The sequence below is a fragment of the Polyodon spathula genome, chromosome 5 (genome assembly GCF_017654505.1).
Source record: "Polyodon spathula isolate WHYD16114869_AA chromosome 5, ASM1765450v1, whole genome shotgun sequence".
In the NCBI taxonomy this organism is placed as follows: Eukaryota; Metazoa; Chordata; class Actinopteri; order Acipenseriformes; family Polyodontidae; genus Polyodon; species Polyodon spathula.
In genome coordinates this window covers 16,621,858-16,649,332 of record NC_054538.1, presented here as the reverse complement: position 1 = coordinate 16,649,332, position 27,475 = coordinate 16,621,858, and the positions used below count along the sequence as shown (strand labels likewise).

The following is a 27,475-nucleotide window of genomic DNA, read 5'->3' as shown; positions in this document are numbered from 1 at the left end:
AACGAGTAATATAATGCGCTACTTTTTTTATTAATAAGGACATTATATAAGTAACTTTTTTCAGTATCGTGCTTGTGACAAGGATGGTGAGTGATGGGTGAAAGAGTGAATGTCCAAACAGTGACTGTGGTTTCAAAACTCATATATATTTTTTTTTTTATATTTACAAATAATATTTATAAATAATAATTGCAGTAATTCACCCCTCTACCATCAATGTTATCGGGTGAAAAAAGGGTACAGTCCCGAATAATAAATAAAAGCACATAACATGTAATCCAGCACAGAACTGTGCTTCCTGTTCCCTCTGTGCTAGAAACCGTGCTCTGGTGTTCAAGGGGTCTGTGGTGCTGGCTCTGATGCTAGATGTGCTGTGCTGTGCTGTGCTGTCAGGAAAGTGCAGGGGTTGTGCTGGTTCTGGTGCTGCAGCTCTGCTCTCAGTCCTCTAAAACGAAAGTAATCAAAGCACACAGTGCTCTGGCGCGTTATGTCACTGCCAGCGTAAGAGGCCATTCTTACATAGCTGCAAGCCCTTTGTAGTGCCAAACTCCTCCCCATGATCAGCCCGGCGCCATGCTCTATCCAATCGCTGCGCGGCCCACAGCTGATCACAATGGATTTGTTTAGCCTGATTGCAGCTAATCCCTTTCTCAAAGATGGACGATTTCCGGTTTTGCCTCGCCATTGAGTTGGGCCATCTCTGGGAAAACGCACCGCCAACCTTACCAAGTGTCCTTCCTGGTTGGGAGGTAAGAACACATCTTAGATTCCTTCTCTCCCCTTCCCAATGCCCAAAACCGGAGTCTGCTGGCATCTTCTCAAATTCAAGCACAATCACCTCACCCCCTCCCTCACCCCAAGCGTCAACACTCACAACTGGCTCCTAAGAGGTGAATTGAAACCTACATGTGCCAAAACTCATTTCACATACATGGCCAACTGATATCTTTGGCATTGAGCTATTAAAAGCTGTAACTAAAATCAAGTCTGGAAAGCTTTGTATCCATTAGTTGTTGTGTTGGCAAACCCAGAATGGATGCTTTATTGTATTTTGAATACTTGTGACAGGTGCCCATATGTGCAAGATCCTTCATGTCAGACTGCTGGCACTGTTCTGTCTGGTCCATGTGAACTACTGCAGACTCTGCACCAAGTGTCTGAATGAACAACACACACTGCTGTGGTTTTCTTCAGTCCTCATTTTGTTCAATTAATAAACAACAATGGTTTTGTTTTTGAAAAAAATGGTCACAGATTAATAATGATAAATCTACTGATTTTTAACATAACAAGCTATACCCCCTTAAGAATTGACGTGGCATACAAAAAGTCTTTTTTGGAGAATTTGTGCACTTCATGTTAATATACCTGTGACCATAGAACCAATAACCAGGTTTTTAAAAAGCTGTATTTATTTACATTCTCTCTCTCTCTCTCTCTCTCTCTCTCTCTCTCTCTCTCTCTCTCTCTCTCTCTCTCTCTCTCTCTATATATATATATATATATATATATATATATATATATATATATATATATATATATATATATATATATATATATATATATATATATATAAAATGTAACCTGACTGTGCAGCATCGGGTGGCCACTGGTTGACTTTGTGTAGTTATCCTATTTTTGTATTGTGTTTTCTAATCAGTACAGTACTTTGCTTTGTGTTGTGTTAGTCCCTTTTACCTTTCCTTCTTCTCACCGCCTCCATCCGTTCTCTTCACCCAATCGAGAGGCCACTCAGAACCAGTTTATTAATTACACAATAACAAAACCAAACAAAACAGGAGACGGGTCGGCACACAACCCAAACACTGAGTCCTCTTGCTTTGGATACAACTGTGCCTCAATAAAAATAAACACTGATAAAGCCTGTTGTCATAAACTAATGAATGCACACATGTTCACTTATTTTCCTGACTGACCATATATAATATGAAAGGGGAGGGGGAAACCATTGTGTCTGCCTAAATTCAGAGAGGTACCTCACAATGTTTACTGGGGAGCGACAGCTTCAGCAAGAGAGCGAGACTTCCAGCATGCAGCACCTTATACTAGCCTGAAACTTTGCCCTAAGAAACCCATAACCTGTAACTTTTGGTTCCTCTGTAGTACACTGCCATTGGGACTTAGAGTTGTTAAATGTATGTGGATAAGGCAGCTACTGCAGGTACACTATTCCTTTATTACACCCTTCCCCATGAACTGGCGAAACACACCCCAGTTGTTGGTCCTTCTTCTTTCGAAAGCGCGACATGGTTTTGCTGCTCTCATTTTTCTTTTTCCATTCTCCCCACAGCTTTCAGCCATGAGCTAACAGCCCCTCCCTCATTGGCCCACCAGGGGATAGATCTATTAATCTATATAGATATATATATAATATTATAATGATATATATATATATATATATATATATATATATATATATATATATATATATATATATATAATATATATATATATAAAATATATAGTCAAAAGTTTACATACCCAAATAAAAATTTATAATTTCTAGAAATTTCTCAAAAATAAAGTATTGTAAAGTATATAGTATTGTCTACAAGTTGCTAGAAATTATAATATGATGCAGAACCTGATTCTAGAAAGGTCTAGAAAATGTTGGATTGTAGGTGAACATAAGTAGAGAGTATAAAAGGGTTAGGCATAGGTTAATTGCTGTCATTACCAATATGTCAATATGGGAAAAAGTAAAGAGCTATCTGAAGACCTTAGACAGAAAATGATTTAGAGTCATAAAACTGTCATAAAAGCATTAGAGTATCCCAATTTCAACTATTGTTTTATATTACCAAGAAGTACAAGACTCAAAGTGAATTGTCTGCAAGTGGGCCTGGGGTTTCCATGTCAACCACAGGTCGAAAATTACATGGTGCAGGTCTCAATGGTCGCAGGCCAAGGAAAAATCCACTCTTAGGAAAACGATGATTGATGGGTATTAGTTCTGGTCTAAGGTTTTGTGAAGTGATGAAACAAAATCAAGCTCTTTGGTCTCGCTGATAGTTGTAACGATTGGATGAAGTCTGGTGAGGCGTAAAAAGATGAGCAACATACCTACTGTCAAGCATGGAGGTGGTAATATCCTCTAAAGGCACAGGAAATTTAGTTCCAATGTATGGTAAAATGGATTCCATGGCATACCAAAAGATATGGGCCAATCATCTGAAACCCTCCGCTTCCAAACTTTGTTTAAAGTGCAACTGGACGTTCCAACACAACAACGATCCAAAGCACACATTAAAATCTACTATAGAATGGTAAAAGAAGAATAAAATCAAGGTTCTGGAATGGCCTAATCAAAGTCCCGATCTAAATCTGACTGAGAATCTTTGGTATGAGTTGAAGAAGGCTGTGCACAAGAGAAGCCCTCGGAATTTGAATGAACTGGAACAATTTTGCATTGAAGAATGGTCAAAAATCACTAAAGAATCATGCCAAAAGCTCATTGACAGATATCCCAATCATTTAAAGTTATTATTGCTAAAGGTGCCTCAACTAGCTACTCATTTAATTTTCCTTGTCAGGGTAGAAATACTTTTGAATTAGCATTTTTGGAGTTTTGCAAAAAATAAAAAAAATAAATAAAGAAAATCTGAAATAAATAACTGTATACATCGATTTCTTGTAACTTTTTTTCCTCATCCACAAAAGCAAAATGTTTTCTACAAAAGATTTTTCCTATAATTGTTTTTTTCAATAAATTTCTAGAAATTATAAATTTCCATTGGGGTATGTAAACTTTTGACTATAACTGTGTGTGTACAGTATATACAGTGTCCATAGAAAGTCTACACTCCCTTTCAAACTTTTCACCTTTTGTTGCCTTATAGCCTGGAATTAAAATGCAATAAAATAGTTTTTTTTTCTCATTTATCTACATATCCTACCCCACAACTTCCAAGTGAAAAAAATATTAAAAATAAAAACTGAAATAGCTTGGTTGGATAAGTGTCCACCCTCCTTGTAATAGCAATCCTAAATTAGCTCAGAGAACTCCAGGACAAAGAACTCTGGGACAAAGTTGTTGAAAAGCACAGATCAGGGGATATAAAAAATATCAAAGGCCTTGAGTATCCCTTGGAGCACGGTCAAGATGATTATTAAGTGGAAGGCTGTCTCTCCGAACTGGATGACCGAGCAAGAAGGAGACTGATCAGAGAGGCTACCAAGGCCAATGGCAACTTTGCAAGAGCTACAGGCTTTTGGTCAAAGTGTGCATGTGACAACAATATCCCAAGCACTCCACAAATCTGGCCTGTATGGTAGGATGGCAAGAAGGAAGCCATTACTCAAAATGCCCACATTGAATCCTGTTTGAAGTATGCAGAAAAACACTCAGGAGATTCTGTAGGCATGTGGCAAAAAGTTTTGTGGTCTAACGAAACTAAAATGGAACTTTTTGGACTTGAAGATTGCCGCCAATCAATGCTCCCCAAGGAACTTGACAGAGCTTGAACAGTTTTGTAAAGAAAAATGGTCAAATATTGCCAAATCTACGTGTGCAAAATTGGTAGAGACCTATCCCAACAGACTCACAGCTGTAATTGCTGCCAAAGGTGCTTCCACCAAGAATGAACTCAGGGGACTGGTGACTTCTCCAATTATGATCTTTCAGTTTTGTATTTTTAATATATAATGTTTTTTCTTAATAAAAACTTTTTTCACTTTAACAGTGTGGCATATGGTGAGTAGATAATTGGAAAAAAATTATCCACCCGTGAGTAATCCTCATTTAAATGCATGAAACTCTGAGGCACTGACACAACAAAATGTGAAAAAAGTTCAAGGGGGTGTAGACTTTCTATAGGCACTCTATCTATGTAAGTGATAGTGCCCATCGATGCGGGCTCTAGAATGAAAACGACATGCTGAGAAAACATTATTATTTATGAATATAATACTTATATAATAATAATAATATAATTAATAATAATAATTTATTAATATAGCATTATTATATATAAACATTATTATTATTCTAACATATTTATTTATTGGGGTCTTACTCTTTCTTATTATAATTTATTTGGACATGTACAACTGTTGAATAGTCAGTGTAGTATTGAGTCTGACTCGAAACTTGTTGTTGGAGGCGGGGCGTCATTCAAGCAAACAGGGAGTGGATTGGCTGGTGCTGAAAGAACTGAAACAGGGCTGGCAGTTTGACTGGCTGGTTTTGAGGGAGGGTGTTGTTTGGATCCAGCTTGTGACAGAATTGTGGACCAATCGTCTCTTCCCTGTTGATTTGCTGTCCAGTAGCTGCAAATTGAGCCTTCATTACAGTGTCTTGTCTCAGACCAGCATCAGAAAGTATGTTTTTAAGTAGCTTTTAATGTTGTCAGATTAGTTGTAGATTAGGATGTTAAGGGAAAAAGACGGTCTTCGTGCATGGATTGATTTTAAAATATAATTCACAGTTAAGCACTTCAACGTTCCAGCGGGCATCTATGCAAAATAGAAGGCCGCGATATCTGGAACAGATTGGCTGTTCTCACTCAATTGTTATATATATATATATATATATATATATATATATATATATATATATATATATATATATATATATATATATAGAATATATATACCCTGTAGTACAGGAACAAGCCTTTGCTATAATAATTTAATTATTTTCCAACTGGGGTTAGCGGATCAGCACAGTTATGTTGAGTTAGTATTATCTTGTCGAGGACAGGAAGCAAATACCACTTTAATAGTTTTGTGGTTAGATTTGGAGGAGGTGCCTAGTACCACCTAATGGTAAATTTGTGAAGAACAATGACATATATCATACCTCTATATCCTGCTTTACAATAAAATGAGATAGCTAAAGATGTCAGAAGCTCAAAATAAGTTATACATTTATGATCTATTTGTTTTAGCTACAGTAATGTATTTTGTAAGTTAAAAAATATATGATAAATATGATAAAATATATGATAAAAAATCATATATGATTAGTCAGATGTGTAATTTCACTCAGAAAAATACTTTTTGGGGTGTGTTACTATTTCTTTATCCTCCATAGCATATTAAAGCGGTGTGTTCAAATAACATACCTGTAAATTTTAACTCATGAGTCTGTATCATAGCTTCTTTTCAAGTTGGCTGCTCTAGTGCACTAATAGTGTAAGGATTATTGACCACATTGTCAAACAGGTAACACAGCAATAATGACCCATGATGTGGTATGGAACGGAAAAGCCAGAGCTCTTCCTGCAGCGATTTAGAGGAGAGATCTCAAACCCCAGTGCACTAGAGCGGCCATTTTGAAAAAAAAAACTTTGAAACAGACTAAAGTTCTAAGCGTAAAAAGTTGTCAGGACGTTAACAATGAAAAGAAAAATGACAGGTGCATTATAAACAGTTGTAGCAACATGTGGGGACATGTAACGTTTTTTTTTTTTCAGAACCCTGCTACTTACTCTATAATAAGTAATAACAACAGAGGATATTGAAGCCATACAAATCACAGGACTAAAAGGTATAAGTTAGGTTGATGGGGCTGCATCTAATTAGCCTAAAACAAAAAAGGTTTAGGGAAAACTTGAATCATTGGGAACCGAGTAGACCCGGTTTAATTAGATTAAGCAGCTGCTAGGAAATGGACAATGTAACATGTTTAAGAACGGTCTGCATGGGCAGTTCTAAACAGATTACTTTCTCCTGATGTGGCCCAGGTGAAAACAGGAGCCAGTTTGTTGTCTGGAGCTGGGTGGCCTCCATTTCCCATGGCCTGCCATTAGGGATGTAAACAGTTAACTTTGCTCTCTGCTCAGCCAGCTAATACATTTTCTTTTCAGGCAGGCTGACATTATTCACTTTCTCCTCCTGTAGCTGTGTGTTAGTGCTGGGGGTTGGGAACAAAAACAACAGTTTGTGCTCAGACTCCCCTATCACAGTTGTATGATCAAAACTGTGGATGTAAGGGTAATCTTAATTAAGGGCCTTTGTGGTTGTTATTAGTGAATCATTGCTAACACTGACAAATGATAGTTATTGTACAGAGATTGCTGGAGTGGGATGTGACTAAAAGCTACAATTAGTTTCACTTCTTATTCTCTTGTGTCACCCCTACCAATGTCTGCATGCCCTCAAAGCAGCTTCGTTAAAATAACAGGAATGGCTTTCCTCTTTTCTTAGGTGAAAGTGCACAGGGGAGGGGTGTGTGTGACTCAAGTCATTTTGGTTTTCATTGTGTGGAATTCAAAGGTATTAATTTGACAGGACTGACAACTACAGCACATGCAGCAGAAAGGTAAACCTCCCTAATCTGCACATCAGTTTGCCTTAACCCCTGCCCTGAATGATCTGTCTTCTTAAGGATCTCCATAATTTTATCACCCTCATTTGTGAAATTCACAAGGAGTTACTGCAGTACTATACTTACAGTGCACCTGCACTAGTTAGAGACTGCATTGAGTGCATTAGTATTGATATTATTTTTTACACCTGATTCAGTAAATTATTTCCAGTCATGGTCTTTTGATAATATCCCAATTTCTTGAATGTTTGTGCTCAATGTCTTTGAAAAACATCTACAAAGTAATATAATTACGTTAGAAGAAGCAGAGCTTATGTTGGGGCAAGCACTTGTACGCAAGTTAAGTCCATGTGTTTGTATTGTATGCAGGTTTACTTGAAGAGAATTTTTTTTTTTTTAAATTAATTTTACTATCATAACCAGGCAGTTGTATAGTAACAGATATTTATAACACTTAACATCTCATCTCCAGTTATTTGCACTTACTGTATATTCAGCTATGGAGGCACTTAAACTCCAACATAGGAACATTGGCTAAAACCAAGAGTACAACATTTTCACTGAAAATAGGACTCAACCAGGTATAAGCCCATGAGTCTATCTGTGCGATTATATACTATGCCCATTTGTTACCATTGATGAACCAAAACTATTATTAAAAACTCTGTTTTATCCAAACTCATTTCATGTTTTTTTTACACAGTATCGATCAATTCAATCCTACTGTTATTAATCCATTGATTAAGCTTTTGCCACGGTTCATGTGCACAGAGTGTTGCAGTAGATAAAGTTTGCAATGCTCCACCCCATACTTTAACTAAAGATCTGCTGTACTTATGCTTCTACTTTGCTTTATTCATTTTTTCTAGGCTTTTGACATTTTTTGGCATACCGCACAAAACCTTATACAGAATGTGTGCCACCATAACTCTGCTGTATGAATACACTGCAATTCTGTGTTGGGTAGTCAGCTAGAACAGCAGTGTGGGATGGTTTTGTGTCGAAACTGTTTGAAGAAAGACCCTAGGCTTCCTTGAAACTTCAGGGAAGACAAAATAACAGCCTGCAAGACTTTCAGATGACTTCCATCCGTTACACATGATCTAGCTGTGACTAATGCACGGACAGCTGATGGGTATGTCGTTTGGGTGACACTTATCATCCAGACATATTCATCATGAATAAACCATATCTCATGATTGAGCGGAAAGGTAACAACATCATTCATTAATTAAGCATCAGGGATATCATTGATACAAATGGATGGAATGCATTAACATTCTATTGTACTCTCGTTACATATCTCATCATACTTTTTTATTGAACAAACACAAAGGGCACATTTTAATGCCTTCTTTTAATGTATTCTTTAAATAATTTGGTACATTGTGATATTAAGCGTGATTGGGTATTGTTTGAGGTTATGCAAATTGCACATTTGTTGTATTCTATCACAGGAAACCGTTCCACTGTTTTAAAAAAAATTAAATAAATGACATGCCAGCAATCCAATATAGAGAAAATTGAGTAATCAAAAGGCAATTACAGACACATTGACTGGGTTTATTTAGAGAAAGCTATATAAATGTAGGCCATGACTAAGACCTGTATTTTTATAACACTGAGACTGCTTATTCACAAAAACTCATGCCATTTTTTAAAATCTCATTCATTATGCTCTTCTCTGTATTATGTACTCAGAAACATGAGCCATTGCAATATTCATACCGTTTGAATTTTTTAACATACTGCTTAGATCATCAGTATACTGTAGACATCAAGGCTGATATACTAAATATTGCAATAAAACATGAAAACGTGAATTTAATGGAAGTTATTTGCAATGTACAGGTTTAGAGTGTCCTCAGAGAAATGAAAGTGATTTCAAAGGGTCGACTCAGCGAGAGAGAGATTTACTGATTGAGACAGTGCAAAACGCCTTCCATTTATCTGTACTTCACAAACGCATCCCTGGTAGGGTAGAAAAAAGGAATTTTACTACCATGTAAATAGTTTCCTACAAAGAAAGGCAGTTTATGCTAAGTGTGGCCTTTTCTAAAACTTGCTGTAAACAACGGCAGCTTCAGTAGCTGAATATTTATTGGACATGGCAGTTTAACTTGTAGGAGGCTGAGTTAAAGCAAGGCTGTGCAGGTTGAAAAGTGTGAGTGCCTGTGTGCCAGCTCCTAAAATGGCAGAGAAGGGGCAGGCTGGGCTCTGGCCAAGATTGACGAAGACAGGCAATTTATATTCTGTATTATCTGGCCAGTGGATTCCTGTGCATTATGGTGGGACCCTAATGCTTTGGAACATAAAAAGTTTAATAAAATGCAGTTGAGATTTTTGCTAATTATTATTCAACAGCGCGTGATAGTGCATGCTAATTGGAATTTTTTTAATGTTCACATTTATACAAAATACAAAAATAAAATTCTAATGACCCAGGATAACCCCTCTTGTATTTAATACAGCGGAACAAGATTGTGAATACATGCTTTATTAATTTGACTAGAATGAAGGCTATCAACCATTTGAAGAATACTTGTTGAGTTCTTATGTAACCCCTGGGAAATCAATTAATTGCACCAATTACATAAAAACAGCATGGCGTCTAGTCGAGATCTTGGGAGGAGAATATACAGTAAGGTTCAAGTTGTGTTACCCTGAATAGCCACACCCCAGTCATTACATATTTACCCATGTTTGCCCACAGGGTGCACCAGAACTATTAACCTTGAATAGTAACCATATTATGAGCCTGGAACCATGCTATCATAAAGATGTGTGTTTGTGTACCTTGGTCTCGGTGCTCTCACATGGTTTGCCCATCACCTTGGATGATTTTTGTTTAGCAGTGTCATCCTGTGGTTTAAGCTTTTGAATATACTATGGCCAAAAGTTTTGCATCAACTTGAACTTTAGGATTAAGACATAATAAAAAAAAACAAACAAACAAACAAAAAACAAAACCCAGTCAACCTACATAATGTAAATGGAAGGCATATATACAGTAAAGGGGATTGTGACTGGTGACAGAGACACAACATCCTAACTTATGCACACCAGACAGAGTCTCATTATTGTTGCCAGCTCATTATCTATATCACTGGCTCATTATCAGTCTTGCACATCCCGAAGTTAGCTTATGCATGGGAATAATTAGGAAATGGACCGGTGAAGCTGAGGAAACAGGGGGGCTTCCTTTTAATTAGCAGGATTGTGGTGCTGCGTGGCTGAAAGGAAGTGGTAAAAATGTAGCAGGTTCAAGTAATTACCCCTGATTGCATGCCCCATCTGCCATTGTGTTATCACTGCGAATGGGAATGAGTAACGAACACTTTCTACTTTTACTGTCATTGAGAAAAATAAGACGGCCTCAATTCAGACAGCAAAGATGGTGTTCTTTTGTCAACGAGCCTCGCATGTGAAGTTGTTTGACACAGGCTAACTCACTGATCTGCCAGGGCTGTGAGTTATATTACTTCAAGGTGCTTCAGAGGAACAAAGCACCACTAAAATGGGCCAAGTGTTTTGCAATATTTTCACACACAAGCAAATAATGTATGCAGTAATACTTAGTTAAACACAGAGAACCTACTCTTTGTCACAGACCCACAACTTACTTTTCGACCATATTTTGTCTGTCTGTCTGTCTGTTGATCCTCCTGAATTTATCTTGATGTTTTATTCAGTGTAGATTCAGAACCTCAAAAAAAAAAAAATGCTCTAAAATAATTTTGTTTTAAAGTTTGTCATTAAACAATGATGTTCCAGTATCAATCCATCTTTTCAAGTCTAAAGGCATTGTGTATATTGTTTCCTTAATTCCAATTCATCACAAGGTTTGCGTCTATCAAAAAATACAGTGGCCACATCTTGTTTTATAGTAAACAGTCACTCAAACTTTCCAGAGACATAGCACATACGGAAATAAAAGCATATTGAATGTTTCCACATCTTTTTTGCATGTTTGGATACTATTTCCGGAAGCTTCATTCATTCAGTAACAACATAAAACAGGAGAATAATGCAGGGTGTAAGGCTTTTCTGTATATTCTGGGAATATTATGTTGCATGGGTGGGACAGAAATAAGTAAGCACAATAATTAACAGTATTTGATTAGTATATGTTCAACCACATTAATGATAAACTTAAAGTAATAATTCACAACACTTACTTACTATACCGATGTATTTAATTTAGTTAAGGTTTTTGTGCTTAGAGACATATGTTTACTTATATTGCTGATTCAAGTTTTGCGCTTGCATACTAGCGAGTACAGAACCGTAGTTAAGTTATGTCACTTTTCAGGATTGTAGAGGGAGGCAGGATGTAGGAGAGGATTGAATCAACAGGACCAGAGTTAGTTCTGGTGCTAGTTTTTGTTTTGCAACCACCATCATACAGCTCGGTCACACAGCAGTATCTAAGATATTCTACATCGCTGGTTTCGTGAACATTAATGTTCCTATTCTAAACTGCAGTTGGACACAGGTTATGCACATTTTAACAAAACAATAGTTTAGAGGATGCAGGTTGTGAATATTATTATGTCATTTTAGGTGGGGGTTTAGGGGCTTGCCCCTGACAGACACTGTAACGTACTATACTCATAAGTGCATTGTGATTGTTCATGGCTGGCTACAACCTGCTAGTATTACTGCTGTAAATTACCACTATAAAAGCATAGCGAATCACAGTCAGCGTGAAACACAGTCAGTAAAGTACTGTAAAATACAAATCACAGTAAACAACACAAACCATGGTTAATCATGGTAAAGGCATAGTACAGGCATGCAGGTTGCAGCATCTCTAAATCAGACTGTTTATTGCTAAGGAAAGTCCCAGAGATAAAGTATCCCAGTGAGCTGGGATCAGATCAGGCAAATGTGTCTCTCCAGTTAATACACTGGAGGTATGCAGCTGATGATAGAGCAGCTTCCCTGGGCACCTTAATTCAGCCCAGTATTTTGCTTTTCGCTAAAGTCTTTGGATTTGTTTGTGATTTTTAATAACTTTTGTTGTTGCAGTAATCGAAACATATCAACATGCAGAAAGAATAAGGCAATTATTCTAGAAGTATTCCCATTGCAAAGTTTGCTTGTGTGTGTGTATGTGTGTTAACACTTGAACAAATATGACCAAACTGTATTCTGTGTACCTACACTGTTTTTCCATTTTAAACTGAGCATGTACACACTTGATCCAACCACAATAATGGACAATTACTACTCCATCCTCTGGCCATTGATGGTAGTCCTGTAATCTTGTTGTCCAACGTATTATTTTGTGGTGAATGTTTTTTCCACAGCAGCAATGTTTGTATAAATACATGTAGAATTTAAGACATTGTTTATATACAGTACGGTACAGTACTTGGGGACCCTGCCAAGGGTACAATAATCCACAAGACTTCAGACCAACTTTTTGAAGATCTTCCATTAAAAGAACAGACCAGGTCAACCCTTGCTTAGCTTTTTAGAAGTTAGGACTGTAGATAATGCTATAGCCCTTTTTAGACGCGAAACACAAAACTGTGTATTTTCCAGTTGACACAAGCATGTGTTTTTTGATACACCAGAAACATCTGACAGTTTGAAAACCCTATAGTATGGTCTGCAGTAGTTTTTGTTATATTACTGTGACTTCTTGGTTCTGTGCTCTTTAGTGATGCTTTACAGCAGCACCGGTAACTGGGCTGGCCGAGGTGTCTCATTTGATTCTTATTACAATACACTGAATGACAGTTACTTATAAGCATCTGGGTGACAGCCCATTAAATGTTTTGCTGAGATTCCTGAAGGGGAGGCCCTAGCTGAAGGCTGCTGCTCTCTCCCTGCTGTTTAAGGGTCAGAGGCCCGCTGGTGAACAGGCACTTCTCTGAATTAATGAGATGCTTAGCTGTGATTGGGAGTGAGACTACAACTCACCAGTGTTAATAATGCACCTCGGCTGCTTAATTCTCCATTTTCAGTGACTACAACTCATTCTTATCTCTCCTCATATTTAAATATACAAGGAGGGTCTCCAGGGGCCTACACCAACCATGGCAATGAAATCAAGCCTAACTCTCTGGTGTTTCTGGCAAACAGAAACAAAGAAAGACAGCAGTGCTGAAGAAACAGACAGACAACGACATCCAGGTGCGAGAGGGTTTATTGATTTGTAACAGTCCAGAGCCTGACGGCAAACAACAGTAAGCAATAATGTTGTAAAGTGGTACAGCGGCGTGTATCACTTTAGTTATAATCCCCGGGTTTGACCCGTAACCAAAAGTCCCGTTCTTTTAACACCCACACTTAAAAACAAAACACAGACACAGTTCTTTTAGTGAGTGATTTTAGTGCTTGTGGTGCGAAATACAATTGGTTGTAATAAGGGAAGTGCTGGTGTCCTGGTTTGATGCTGGCATTCAGCTACAGCTCCGGATCGTGTTAGCAGTTTTAGAAAACAAACAAAACAAACAGTTCACTAGACAAACGAACAAACAATACACGTATTTATCACCGGCTCTTCCAATCCACGGATGCCACGCCGTTTCTCGTCCGAGTAATTGAGTTTGGGTACCATAGCTCCGTCCCTTTTCTAGATGCCGACTTCCACCTAACCCTGGGAATAAACTGTTATGCCCTTTAGTCCAGGGTTCTCTGTTCCCTTTACACAGCGCCTTCGCAGGTTGGGAGGGAGATATAACACCAATAATTATTTGATCTCTGTCACAGTCTTACATCCCCATCAGGTGTCATTTGGCTCATAGGTTTAGCTGAATTGTCTCGACTTAGATTCCCCACAGCCTGCAGTGTGTACTTGCAGCATTATTAACCTGACAAAAGCCCTGTCGGATCTCTACTTTCATTTTCAAGAGACTATATTTCGACGTGTATTCATTTTGAATCCTGTTTATGGCCTCTTAAGTGGTATATCAAAAAATATTATTGGCTGGCCTGTAAAGCAATGATTTGGGCTGTAAGTGCCTTCTTTATTGTATGCAGTGAAATACTGCAGCACATTATTGAATGTGATAATAAAGGGACAAAGAATTAGAGTTATTTTGTTAACGTCTACAGTGACAGAGTTGAGAAAAGCACTATAGTCTTCTTGATGTCTCACCCTCAGTATGTCAAGGAGTGCTGATAGTGGTGTGACAGGACTGGGATTCACACAAACCACCTCACGCCAAAGAGGTCAGTTCTCCAGCACCCTGTAGAGCCTTCAGACACTGTGCTGGACCATTCACAACAGTTCCATTTAGAAAGTGGAAACAGGGAAGTATGCTTTGAATAAAAGATTGAACAGTAATTTAGACTTCCTAAAAATGGTCCTTATGTAAAGTGCTTCCAAAATACTAAGGAATTTAGAAAACTAATCTAAAATGCTACCTCAGACATCTGTTAGAGATTTTCCTGTATTCCTCAGTTAAGCTGCAGTTAAGCTGACTGCAATGTAGCTGAAATCATACATCACAGATAGGAGACCTCGATTAGCACTAGCCATGGACTTCTTTACAAGGTAACATTGGATAGTCCAAGATTAGTGCTAATCAGGCTCTATGAAAGCAGTTTATATAGTCAGTCTGATTTCATTATCAGTTTATCATTATATACTAAGAAAGCATAATATAAAATATAGATACTGCGGTCTTCTGTCTATGACTCTGTCATGAACTATACAGAGGTGGAAATGGCCACTGTCTGTTGATATCAGTTCTTTGTTGAGCTTTGTTTGAGTTTGCTGGTTCTGTTTTATACAAGAAGATTTTCAGGGCTTTTACCCCCAGTTGCAGATGATATAAAATCATTGCTAATCATTGTGCCAATTTCAAGCCAGAATCATGGCTTTTCCTGGTGCTCAGCCCTTCGCATTAGGCATTAGGATATATTCTTCTTAAAGGTATTTGTCTCAAGAACACATATCATTTTGAGCCCAATTTTAGTTTAAACTGGTTGAATATAGACAGTCATTTTTCCCCTTTTTTTTGATAAATACTCAATTGATGAAATACTTTCTTCTGGGAATTACAGTACTCTGCTGCCAGAAACAGGCTAAACTGATGGGACTTACAATACCCTTTCATATTTTAATGCAAGGTGTACACACCCTAACCCTTTCACGCTTTGGGCCGGATTCTCAGAGATATTTACTCCAAATGATCATTTTCATGTTTTTGTTTTTTGTTTTTTTCCACCCACATAGCAGAAACACAGCAAAACCAGAAATAAACAACTTAGACATTTAATTTAGGTGCTTGTGAGTAACCCAAAAAAGCTGATTACTATTTGTTTTTAGAAATGTAAATTGGGTTTTTTTCCTTTCAAACAAAAATGTGCTAATGACAATTGAGTTGAGAATTGAGAATTTTCTACTATAATATGCCATAATAAAGTTTTATAAGCAATGATTTACCATGGGGGAAACTTCCAGATTGCCGTTTATTACCTGACAGAACAGACATGGTATATCAACTGCAGCTCTGGGCTCCCCAGACCCACCCTTTTCCTCTGGGCTTGAAGCAGAGTAATCCTTTTCTTCCATTACCATATGTATCCATTGCTCTGTGCAAAAGCACTGCAACGGACAGGCCTTCCACCAGAAAACAAGGGCTGCCTTGTGGGTGAACACAGAGCAGACCCCATATTTGCATGTGTGCTACTGCTCTGCGGGGGTCAAAACTCAGACAGGATTGCACTGTCTAATGATGCATAGACTATTCTTATGATTTTTGACACAAATAGTTAATGTGAATGCATGTTTCCATGACGTCGAGCTGAAAGGAGCAACACAGTAGGACAGATGGTTTAAATCCTTGCTGGTATAGAAGAAGACACAGCGAGTATGTAATTGAACTGACAGCACCTCGGGACTAAACTGTGTGGGGTTTATTTTTAAAGACTGTTTGACTTTCATGAAATGCAAAAGTGTTGCTCTTAATCATCTAACAGCATTTTTTTACACTTTTCATATCACATCTGATTTAATATCTCTTGACTGAAGGACACTCAGGGCCCTATTTTCATACGTGACTAAATTGACTAAAGTTATGCTTTTTTTTTTTTAGGCAGGTTTAGTCAGGACTGGTATGGCCCTGATTTTCATAAATGACTATGTGTTTAATTAGGGGTTTAAGCATCTAAATCCCTTATGTTCATCTACTCTAGATGTAAATTCTCTCCTACAGGTAACATTGGATTTAGACATGTCCATGTAGGTATGATTTTCTAAACCTGTAGTCACTAATGTGCTCATTGACTAGGCAGAATATCAATTTGGATGGTAATGAGCAGGTGAGGCTCAGAATTGCCTACATTTTGTTGTTTAGATGTTTGTAATGGTCATTTGGAAAACACAAAAAAGGACATAAAACTTATTTTTCGACCGAGGAAGAAATACTTGTCAATGCCTGTGGAAGGGCACGAGGCTTGCGCATGAAGAGGGTTTTTTTGTGTAAATATATATTGTAAATAGTGTGTGTTTATTGTAATTGTTGTAATTAATTAATGAAGTACCTGATGTTCCTAGGAGAGCCTGCCTGCTGTGTGTAATTACCAGCTGTGGAATCTAATCAGGAGGTAGGTGTGTTCCAGCGGGGCGTCAGGTACAAGGGTATAAGGGCTGCTGCAAAGCCAAAGGGGTGAACGTCGTCCACGATACCCAGACAAAGAGAGCAAAACATCTTGCTGAAAGCCTCAGATCGCCATGAGGGTAAGACAAGGTCGGAGCCAAAGAAAGAAAGAAACCAAAAGCGCCAACAGCCAGGCGAGAAGCCGGAGTCGGGGTTTGTTTATTGAACAGGGAAGTTCAGGAATTGGAGGTCCCACGCATGTATAGAGAGCAAGGTGAATAAGCAAGACCTCCATGCATTAGGGAGTAGTAAACACTGTTTTCAGAGCACCTTTTATTTTATAGTTTTAGTGTTTTTATTTTGCTTTACTTACATTCCCCTGTATATCATCATTGCACTACCATTGCTGGTAGTGTCACGTGAGTTGCTCATTGTATGTAAATAAATCATATTCACCTGCGGGGCGTATCAACTTCAACTTCCGTCTCGATCACCTGCCTGTCACTCAGCAGCGAATGCACACACACGCCAGTAGCCTGTCACAATGCCGTTCTTCATTTATATAAAATCTTCCCACAAGGCAAATGATCACTGCTTTATTGAAAAGTATAACTGTTGTGGCCACATTAGGAACTTTGTAAATTTTACATGTGAGTGAACTCTACATTCACCATTGTTTCCTCCGTAAGAAGTTCTTGTCCAAAGCCACAAAGCAGTTCTTTGTGCTGGAAAAAAAAACATTGAAAGCAGTTTTCTTGGTGTGGCCAGACATGATTGAGGTTGCATCACTACCAGTTATGACATGGAAGGGTAGGAAGCAGCTGTGCAGTTGAGTGGTCTGAGCCACATGATTTAATCACCTTCCTCACAGGATTGAACTTCTTATGTGTTCCTGCCTTCATCCACAAGTGTGCACCTCATACTTTCATAATGTGCTAACAGTAAGAGCAATACATCTGCGTCACGTGCAGACAACACAGTGGTATCAGAACTTGCATTTACACAGTGAAGCACAATCCTAGTGTCTACCACTACTGTCCCTGATCAGGATCTACTTGGTTGAATTTGCTCTTTCCCACCTTTACTACAAAGTTTCCCCTTTTGAATTGCTCAAGGACCTCATCAGGAAGTTATTTCTGCAAGATAGATGACTCCCCACTTTGCATAATTTGTATGCTCATATCTGAAAATAGGGATGCATGCAACAGAATGCTGACAAGTGCAGCTCCCATAATCCCTATCTTTGTGCCTTGATGAACATTAGTAATACTTTTACCATGTGTAGGTATTTCCACCACAACTTGAAGTTTGGATATGCAGCACGGCTTTCACCAAACTGGGATAGCACATATCTGAACCTCTGTGTCGACAGGATTATAATTAGATGTTCCTCATCTTCAGTATCTGCTTTCTCAATACTTTGTTTGAATTCCTGGTCTTCTGTGATTTTGTGCGCTCTTATTGTTTTCTCATAGCCTTTCCAGCCATTGCATTTTCTGCCGTTTTCTGTCCTAGCAGGCCGCTCTCAGTCCAAACCTCCAAAAGTCCTGTAGACTGCAATGCTGGTCTGTTGTCTTCATGAAGTTGATTGCAGTGTGAAGACCACCAAGTCTAGGCATCAGAAACTCTTAATACTCTTTATTACAGTGTGATGACCACCAAGTCTAGGCATCAGAAACTTTTGATACTCTTTATTGCAGTGTGAAGACCACCAAGTCTAGGGATCAGAAACCCTTGATACTTGGTATACAGCATTTTTTGATTCAGCAGGTCAAAATCATTAGGAATGTATTGTATATCACATTTTAACACAAGAACCTTATAACCCATTTTACAGACCTCTTTTTAAGATTTGGGACCAGACTATCCTATGCCTTTGCACCATTACAACAAATTTAAAATGCCTCTGCCTGTATCATATTTAACCTCCCCCACTCCTTCCATATCTCCCCTCTCCTCCTCCAGCTACACTGGCTCCCTGTCTATTATCGTTACCTGTTCAAATTTCTGACCCTTGTGTACAAATCTCTCGATGGTCTTGCCCTATCTTATCTGGCTGCACTGATCAGCTACTATGTTCCCAATCCCTATTGTTCCTCTCTCTCACACCCTTGCCCTGTGCCCAGTCCTGTTTTCATTCCTTTACACTTCTTGGAATAAACCACCCCTTCACATAAAACAGTCACCTTCACTACATAGTTTATGTTCCTCCCTTGAAACATATCACTTCTCTCTAGCTTATTCTATTGCTACTCCTTGTCCCTGACTTCCTGTTATGATCCTGTTTGCCCCAACCCTGACCTAGTCTCTGGCCCTCTGCTCTCCTAAAGCAACACATCTGTATCTCGCCACCCTAACCCAATAAATGTACCCTCTTTCTTACCACTTGTCTTGATTGTACCATTTTGTTATAATTTTGTAAAGCGCCTTGTTTAAAGGAGCTATACAAATGTAAATAAATAAATAAATAAATAAAAATATGAAGGATATTTTATGCCAAAATAAATACATGAATAAACTAATAAATATATACATATATATATATATAAATAAATAAATAAATGTCGATTTAATAAATATAGACATGTATTTATTTTTAATTTTGTCATAAAATATCCTCCATACTTTTGAAAGCCCCCCTCAGAATCTTAGTGGTTAGCTTCACTGCCACAGGAATGGCAAAGCTGCACATTGTGGAGTTCTCCAAATCCTCTGACAACTCTTTACATAAATCCAACATTGCTTGTGTATTTAGTTGAAAACAACTAACAATCTGATCATCTGTTAGGTCCAAAAAATTAATATGGGATCTATATAATCTAGCAAATGGTTACCGCTCCCTCCTCATTATTCTCCTTCTATCTGCCTGCACTGCAACCACTTAAAAAAAAAAAATCTGCCATTCTCATTCATATATATACAGTATATATATACTATCGTGAGAGTAAACTCAGCCCCGAACACCGATATTACTCTGGCAACGTAAAAGCCACCTACGTGGTTCAGGGCTTGTTTAAGTGTATAGACCTGACGCTTTCCATGTTGTATTCATCTAGCCGGGGCACAGCGAAAAGGAATGTCCACTAGAAACTCTACTCAGGGCATCAGATGATTCTAGGGCATTTGCCAAGCACTCCCACCTTTCACTTCCCGAACTCGTCACCTCTCCAACATGAACCCACCCTGACCCTAACCCAACCCCAACCCTAACCTTAAGCAACTGCAACCCTTAAACCTAACCCTAACCCAATACTTAACACTTCGACCCAGGTACATCCCAGGTATGCGGTTTCACACTACGCAGGATTGTGGCCCTTAAACCCCCTAGTCATGTACGAAAATAGGGTCTGTAGTCTATACTTTCAACATGACAGCACTATCAGTAAATAAATATGTTGTTTAATCATAAAATATCTTTAAATACCTTATTTAGACCATGAAATTATGTGAAATTTTACCAAGAAAAAATACAGCCCTACGAATAACTTCACAGTTTGAAACAAAACCAAGCACCTAATGTTGCAAAACCAGTAACAATCAACTCTCGATATTCATTTAAAGATTCAAAAGTCTGCCAAAGCTGTCTGTTTTTCTATTTGAGAAAGGAGGTTCTAATTAAAATTGCAATGAACCTAGCATATCCCTTGACAGATCTGGCATGGTACCTGAATGTTTGCTTAAGGGATGGCAATGTGCAATCTGATATTTTGTATGTGCTTTTTTAATGATGCTATGTGTGTAAAGTAGCTTAATTAACTAAGCAAAACAAATTAGCAGCTCGCTGTGCAGTTATTGGCAAACAATGTGCTGTGATTTCCCTTTGTTTGCAATGTTTTGAAAGGCAGTTCCATCACCAGGGAAACGACACCTCTAACACACATATTTTAAGGGTACATTTTCTTTTACTTTCGTGTAACCCCGCGGATAAGATCAAACGTGCCAAACTAGAGATCAGTTTTACTGTACACAAAGCTTAACATTCTAATGTTTAGTAAAACATGCAAATTAAATAGTACAAATATCAATACCAGGTGTAAATAATGCTCGCATCACGTGGTTCAAGACTGGGACATCCTGTAATTTTTCTGACCTGTCACTCAAATACAGTTTTTCACATGTTAGCTAAGATCCAACGATATTTAAACAATCAGTTTAATTAGTAACAAACGAGCAATTACCTGAAACATCAACATAGTAAAGAGATTAAATATAGCTACTAACAATGGAAGGATATGAAACGCTTGAAGGAGACCGGCTAATAAAAGTTTAGTTACATGTGTGTTTACATATTTGTACTCAGATAAGTACATACTGTACACGTGCAAATACATTCACCTGCACAAAACTCACACATACACAACAGACACACAAAATACACTATGTAACACAATTTTTGTTCCTGGGTAGTAAGTGTTATTTCCTAATTGCTTATGCCTCAAAAGTATAGAAAATGGCTATTATTCCCCACAAACTTTGCTTTTGTGACCAGGACAGTGACATTTTGAAATTTACCTATTTCCAATGAGAAAACGGGCGAATTTGTGTCTTTTCGTTCACATAAAGTCAGAAAAAAACAACATATGATTCCAAATTAACATGTATTTATACTAAAGTAATACAAAAATGACTACAAAAGATTTAGAAGTGAGTAGTTTTTCGAGATTTACGATTATACTGTAAATCACTTTCACGAATCAGCCCCCAAATGTAGTCTCCCATCATGTTCTCGTTATACTGTCCTTGGTAGCGGCGTTCAAAGTCCAGTATATCCTGGTGGAAGCGCTCGCCTTGCTCCTCCGAGTACGCTCCCATGTTCTCTTGAATTTATCAAGATGAGCATCAAGGATATGGACTTTGAGGGACATCCTACAGCCCATTGTGCCGTAGTTCTTCACCAGAGTCTCAACCAGCTCCACATATTTTTCGACCTTGTGATTGCCCAAGAAGCCCCGAACCACTGCGACAAAGCTGTTCCAAGCTGCTTTCTCCTTACTAGTGAGCTTCTTGGGAAATTCATTGCACTCCAGGATCTTCTTTATCAGTGGTCTGACAAAGACACCGGCTTTGACCTTTGCCTCAGACAGCTTAGGGAAGAAGTCTTGAAGGTACTTGAAGGCTGCCGACTCCTTATCTAGAGCTCTGACAAATTGTTTCATAAGGCCCAATTTGATGTGCAGTGGTGGCATCAGCACCTTCCGGGGGTCCACCAGTGGCTCCCACTTGACGTTGTTCCTCCCCACAGAGAACTCGGTCCGCTGTGGCCAGTCCCGCCTGTGGTAGTGCGCCTTGGTGTCCCTGCTGTCCCAAAGGCAAAGATAGCAGGGAAACTTGGTAAAACCACCTTGGAGACCCATCAGGAATGCCATCATTCTGAAGTCTCCTATGACCTCTCAGCCATACTCATCATACTTCAAGGCGTCCAACAAGGTCTTGATGCTGTTATAATCTCCTTTGAGGTGCATCGAGTGAGCCAGGGGAAGAGAGGGGTACTTGTTACCATTATGGAGCAGCACGGCTTTGAGGCTCCTGGATGAGCTGGCAATGAAGAGGCGCCACTCATTCTGTTTACAGGCGATTCCGATTGCCTCGAACAGACTGGTCACATTGTGGCAGAAGCAGAGCCCATCTTGACTTGGACTTGGTGAGACCAAGATCTCTAGTCAAGTTGTTGAGGTCTTTTTGGTTGGGGTAGTATGGGTTTCTCTCCTCAGCTCCACCTCTGAAATTGTCATCTGGATCTACAACGTCTTCCTTGCTCTCTGACTTGCTGCTCTCTTCTAAAGACGGCTGCTCTCTCTCCGGAGGAGTGGGTACGGGGAGCTCATGGCAGTGTGGCACCGGGGCAATGGATGAAGGAAGATCCAGATACGTGATAACAGGTGCATTCTTGCCAGTCTGACGTTTGGAAGGGTCCACCATGCAAAAGTAGCAGTTGCTTGAGTGGTCAGTGGGTTCCCGCCAAATTCTTGGGATAGCGAACTTCATGGCTCTCTTTTCCCCCTGTACCATCCTACAAAAATACATTTATTTCACCCATGACAATGTGTAAGAGATTCTCGCAACATTTTTCATATATGATATATTTTTTCAATAACATTGAAAATTGTATAACATTTTAAAATTAAAAACTTTTACAATTTTAAAAATTGTAACAAATTTTATAACATAAAATTCCGAGCAACAATTGTCCATCTTACCTTCCAGTTTTTTTTTAGTGCTCGCAGGTGAAATGAGGTGCCCAGGGTTTGTCTTGATCCCTGAGAGGCATGCCGAAATATGCCTTGTAGGCCTCACACATCTTAGCAGATGCTTCCAAGGAGTACTTTTTCACTCTTGTCTTGATAAATTGGCTGCAGTCATAGCAAAATGCGTCTGCCGGATGCTTGCAGCCTCTTGATGCCATCTCAGAAAAATGCAGATATGTATCCACTTAGGCAGCTGGAACTAAACTGAACTGGTGGGCTTAAGGCCCCTGTATTTATACTACTATTTATATTACTAGAAAGTTCTAGAAAGTTCTAGAAGTTACTTCAAGTTTACTCAGCACTGAATCTATCTGGAATGTTCTGGAAAATAGGTAAATTTCAAAATATCACTGTCCTGGTCACAAAAACAAAGTTTGTGGGGAATAATAGCCATTTTCTATACTTTTGAACCCAGGAACCAAAAAAAAAAAATAAAAAATTGTTACACAGTGATATCCCACAGAAACATTAATGTGTCTGGATGGACAGGGAGACTGAACTGCTCTCTCACTCGCTAGGAGTGTGGTCACAGTGAGTCAAGCATGCTTTGCAACTGATTAGCCAAGTCCACATTTCTGGAATGGTTGAATTGCAGCGTGCATGAGTGATTCATGATTGAGAAAGTAGATGATGGAATTTAATTTTTTTAAGACAGAATACAATTTAATTGACTTGAGAAAGATGCTTCAGCCCTGATAGATAGACAGTAGGTTTCATCTTGTAGGCCTTCCTTTTATATATATATATATATATATATATATATATATATATATATATATATATATATGATTGAGAGAGAGAGAGAGAGAGAGAGAGAGAGAGAGAGACATCACTACTCTCTGCAGTGCAACACTTTTTCACTTCACTTTTTCTTGTTCGAATTGTTTTATTAGTCCTTACATTAGTAAAACGAGTGTGAAATAAACCAAAAAACATTATTAAAATTCAAACAAGAAAAAAGTGACTTACCACGGTTAGTTTCTAAGTGCTTCTACCCAGAGTTCCACAGTGGTGATTGACATGTGTTCCTCCAATCAGTGACCTGATACACTTTTTGCCTATCTCCCCTCTCTTACCGGTTTAGAGTTAATGTCGTTTTGTTTTCTCATTCGTTACTTTGTTTACTATTTGTCGTTGTTTTTTCCCATTTGCTATTTTGTTTTCCAATTTGTTGTTGTGTTTTCCAATTTGTCGTTGTGTTTTCTGATTTGCTATTTTCTTTTCTAATTTGTCGTTGTGTTTTCTGATTTGTTATTTTGTTTTCCAGTTTGTCGTTTTGTTTTCTCATTTCTTAATTTGTTTTCTAATTTGTCGTTGTGTTTAATTTGCTATTTTGTTTTCCAATTTGTTGTGTTTTGCACTTCAGGGCCACCGTATCTTATAATTGCATCACCTCTTTGCACGCAATCTAAATAATGCCAGATCATAGAGTGCAAATCCTTATAGATCAATAGCCAAAAGATCGAGTCTGCACCAGGCAGGATAAAAGCCAGGAATGAGTAGGAAAAGGTTCTCCTGCCTGAAAATAAGTAGCGTGTTGCCTGTTCTGATTGAATGTGTGATAATGTTCTGGTAAATCCTTTGGATTATGCTGCTGCATCCGTGGCTGTGAAAAGCTCACTATTTCCAAAGTGACTACTTTGCCACTGCCGAGGCACAGTTGAGCTACACGTAGATAGGCATTGGTATTCCATGTCTGCTCTCAAATCATCTGGGGTTTCGGGTTTTCGTTTTAATTGTGTTCATTCGAGTGTGAAATGCCTGCAGTGCCAGATAACTGTAGTGTGTTAAAAATCACTCTGCTGTTTTAGGGGGAGACTCCTTTTCTCAAGCATAAAGGGTATTATAACTTAGGGACCAATTACATGTTCACACCCAGTGTTAGGGCACGCTGAAGAAATGACAGAATAATGATCCCTTTACCTGGTATTTTATCTATGAAGTACCCCTGTCCTTTTAATATATCCATATACTTATGCTTGTCAGCTGTTTTCATACTGAAAAGAAACTTGGTTGTACTCAAGAAAGAAGCTCCCAGTTCTTTGAGGGAATCTCACATCTGTGCCCTGTTGCAGTTTTCTCAGACCTTTCGTCTTGTTGTATTTTGAGTTGCCTAGGCTAACGCTGAATTTTAGTATAGCTGATCTTTGATTCAGTAGACCATTTGTATATTGTGACAGAGGTGCCCACCACAACCCAAATGCTCAGTACTGCTGTTTTATAGAAAGTGTTAAAGGTCAATATAAGACAGCTGAACGTTTTGTGTAATATTTACCTTTAATTTTTTTCTCTCAAAGTCAGTGTGGTTTTAGACAAAGTTCCTTAATGAGTAAGTAGCGGGGTTCCGAAAAATACAGCGTTACACGTCCCCACTTGTTGCTACAACTGTTTAAATAATGTACCCGTCACTTTTCATTGTTAACATCCTGACTACTTTTTAACTTTCTATATTTAAAGTCTCTGTCAAAGCTCTTTTCCAAATGACTGGTTTATACTTCACACTGCCTTGAGCTGCATCTCTCTTAAAAAGTCGTACAGCCTTTTCTTGTGTGTCTGCGACAGCAAAGCACACAGGATCGGATAAAGCTGAAAAAATCTAACATTTGTCTCTTGGTCGCAAGCCAGTGAAGCGCATTAGAGGAACTTTTAATAGAAGACATTCATAAACATGAACAACAGAGCAGGATTTTAAACTTGCCCCTAAACTGAATGAAATTAAAGCATAAATGAACCTTTGCTAAAATGAATATTGGTGCTTAAATATTTGTATTATTGTTTTACTTTTATTTATTTATATATATATATATATATATATATATATATATATATATATATATATATATATAGTCAATACCTTTTAGAATTTTGAATGCTTGAATTAGGTCGCCGCTTAGTCTTCTTTGTTCAAGACTGAATAGATTCAATTCTTTTAGCCTGTCTGCATATGACATGCCTTTTAAACCCGGAATAATTCTGGTCGCTCTTCTTTGCACTCTTTCTAGAGCAGCAATATCCTTTTTGTAGCGAGGTGACCAGAACTGAACACAATAGTTCAAATAGAATCTCACCGTGTTTGTTTAGTGTTAGTCCGTTTTGTTTCCTCTTTGTTTTGGCTAACAGTACCGTGTCCTGTGTTTTGTTTGTCTTGCAACCTTTTATTTTCTGTCTGTCTGTGCACTATTAAATGCTGAGCGAGACCGTTCGCTCAGCGCCACCAAACTCCACCTCTCTTTGTTTATTTCCTGGTTCCTGTTTCTGGTCTGACGTCCCCCACTTGTGTTTCCCGAAGAACATACTTCAGGTAAGGATTTACCTCAATGGATTTTTCCTTTTTTCATAAATCAAGTCACAATGAACAAAGAGTGAACAGATTTTGAAAACCACCGTACAGTATATCCACTGGGATATTAACCATACTTCGTTTAATATAGGTATGATTCTGTTACTGTAACTTCTGGCACTGCCAATCATCTTATTCACCTGTCTCCCTTGAAACTGCAGAAATAAAAAAGAAAAATTATACTCAAACATCTGCACTTGCTTTCAGGAAGATAAAAAGGAGGCATATAATATAATAAGATATGGGTATTTGGATTATTTCCACATGGTAGTGATTATTCAGCATATTAACTGTTTCAATAATGAGATTCAATGCAGGATGTTGGGGCCTAACAGATTTTATGTTTTTGCTACTGCAGCTGTTGTTCACTGAAAAAAAACAAAATGTCATGTTATCTTTGAAGCATAAAATTACTGGCAGCTGCTCTCTCTAGATATATATATATATATATATATATATATTATATATATTATCATCTATATATATCCATAAAGGGAAGCATTTAGGTCCATCTAGTATATATATATATAGGAAAAAGGGAAAGCATTTAGGTGTAATTGTGTACTTGTACATAAAAACATTTTCACATATTTATACTAAAAATTTTATCAAATAAAGCGCCTAATGTAATAAAACAGCCGTAAGGCTGCAAGTGGTCAGATAGTTGATTAGCCATTCCGCTCAGTGGAACCACTGCAGGTTAATTGAATTAGTCTCCTTCCCAACATTAAAGAAACCAGATTGAATAAATTACACCCCCATCAGAATTTAACTTGTTTTTTTTTAGTACTACTCTATAGAAACCTTTTTGTTTTCCTCTATACTCACCAATCCTGCTTAGTTGCTGAGGCAGGTGACAAAATGTGGTAAAGGGTTACATTTTAAGTGAAAAAAGTAATATAGTTACTTTGGTTAATGCATAACATGGAAATCAGAAAGCGCTTCAACAGTGTAAGTCAAATCTTACATGTCAAATCAACACACTTTTCATCTTGTTAGAAAATGGTGTCAGAGGAATGAACAAGCAGGTTTCATAGTT

General features: G+C 38.1%; 1 protein-coding gene across 1 annotated transcript in view; it reads left to right on the top strand.

Annotated features, from left to right (window-relative positions):
* The first annotated feature begins 656 nt into the window (after positions 1–656).
* Positions 657–27,475, top strand: part of LOC121315415 (XK-related protein 6-like) — a 43,409-nt gene continuing 16,590 nt past the window's right edge. Inside the window, exon 1 of the mRNA XM_041249475.1 lies at positions 657–749. Coding sequence (XP_041105409.1) covers positions 657–749 — 93 coding nt within the window. The remainder of the gene's footprint in view (positions 750–27,475) is intronic.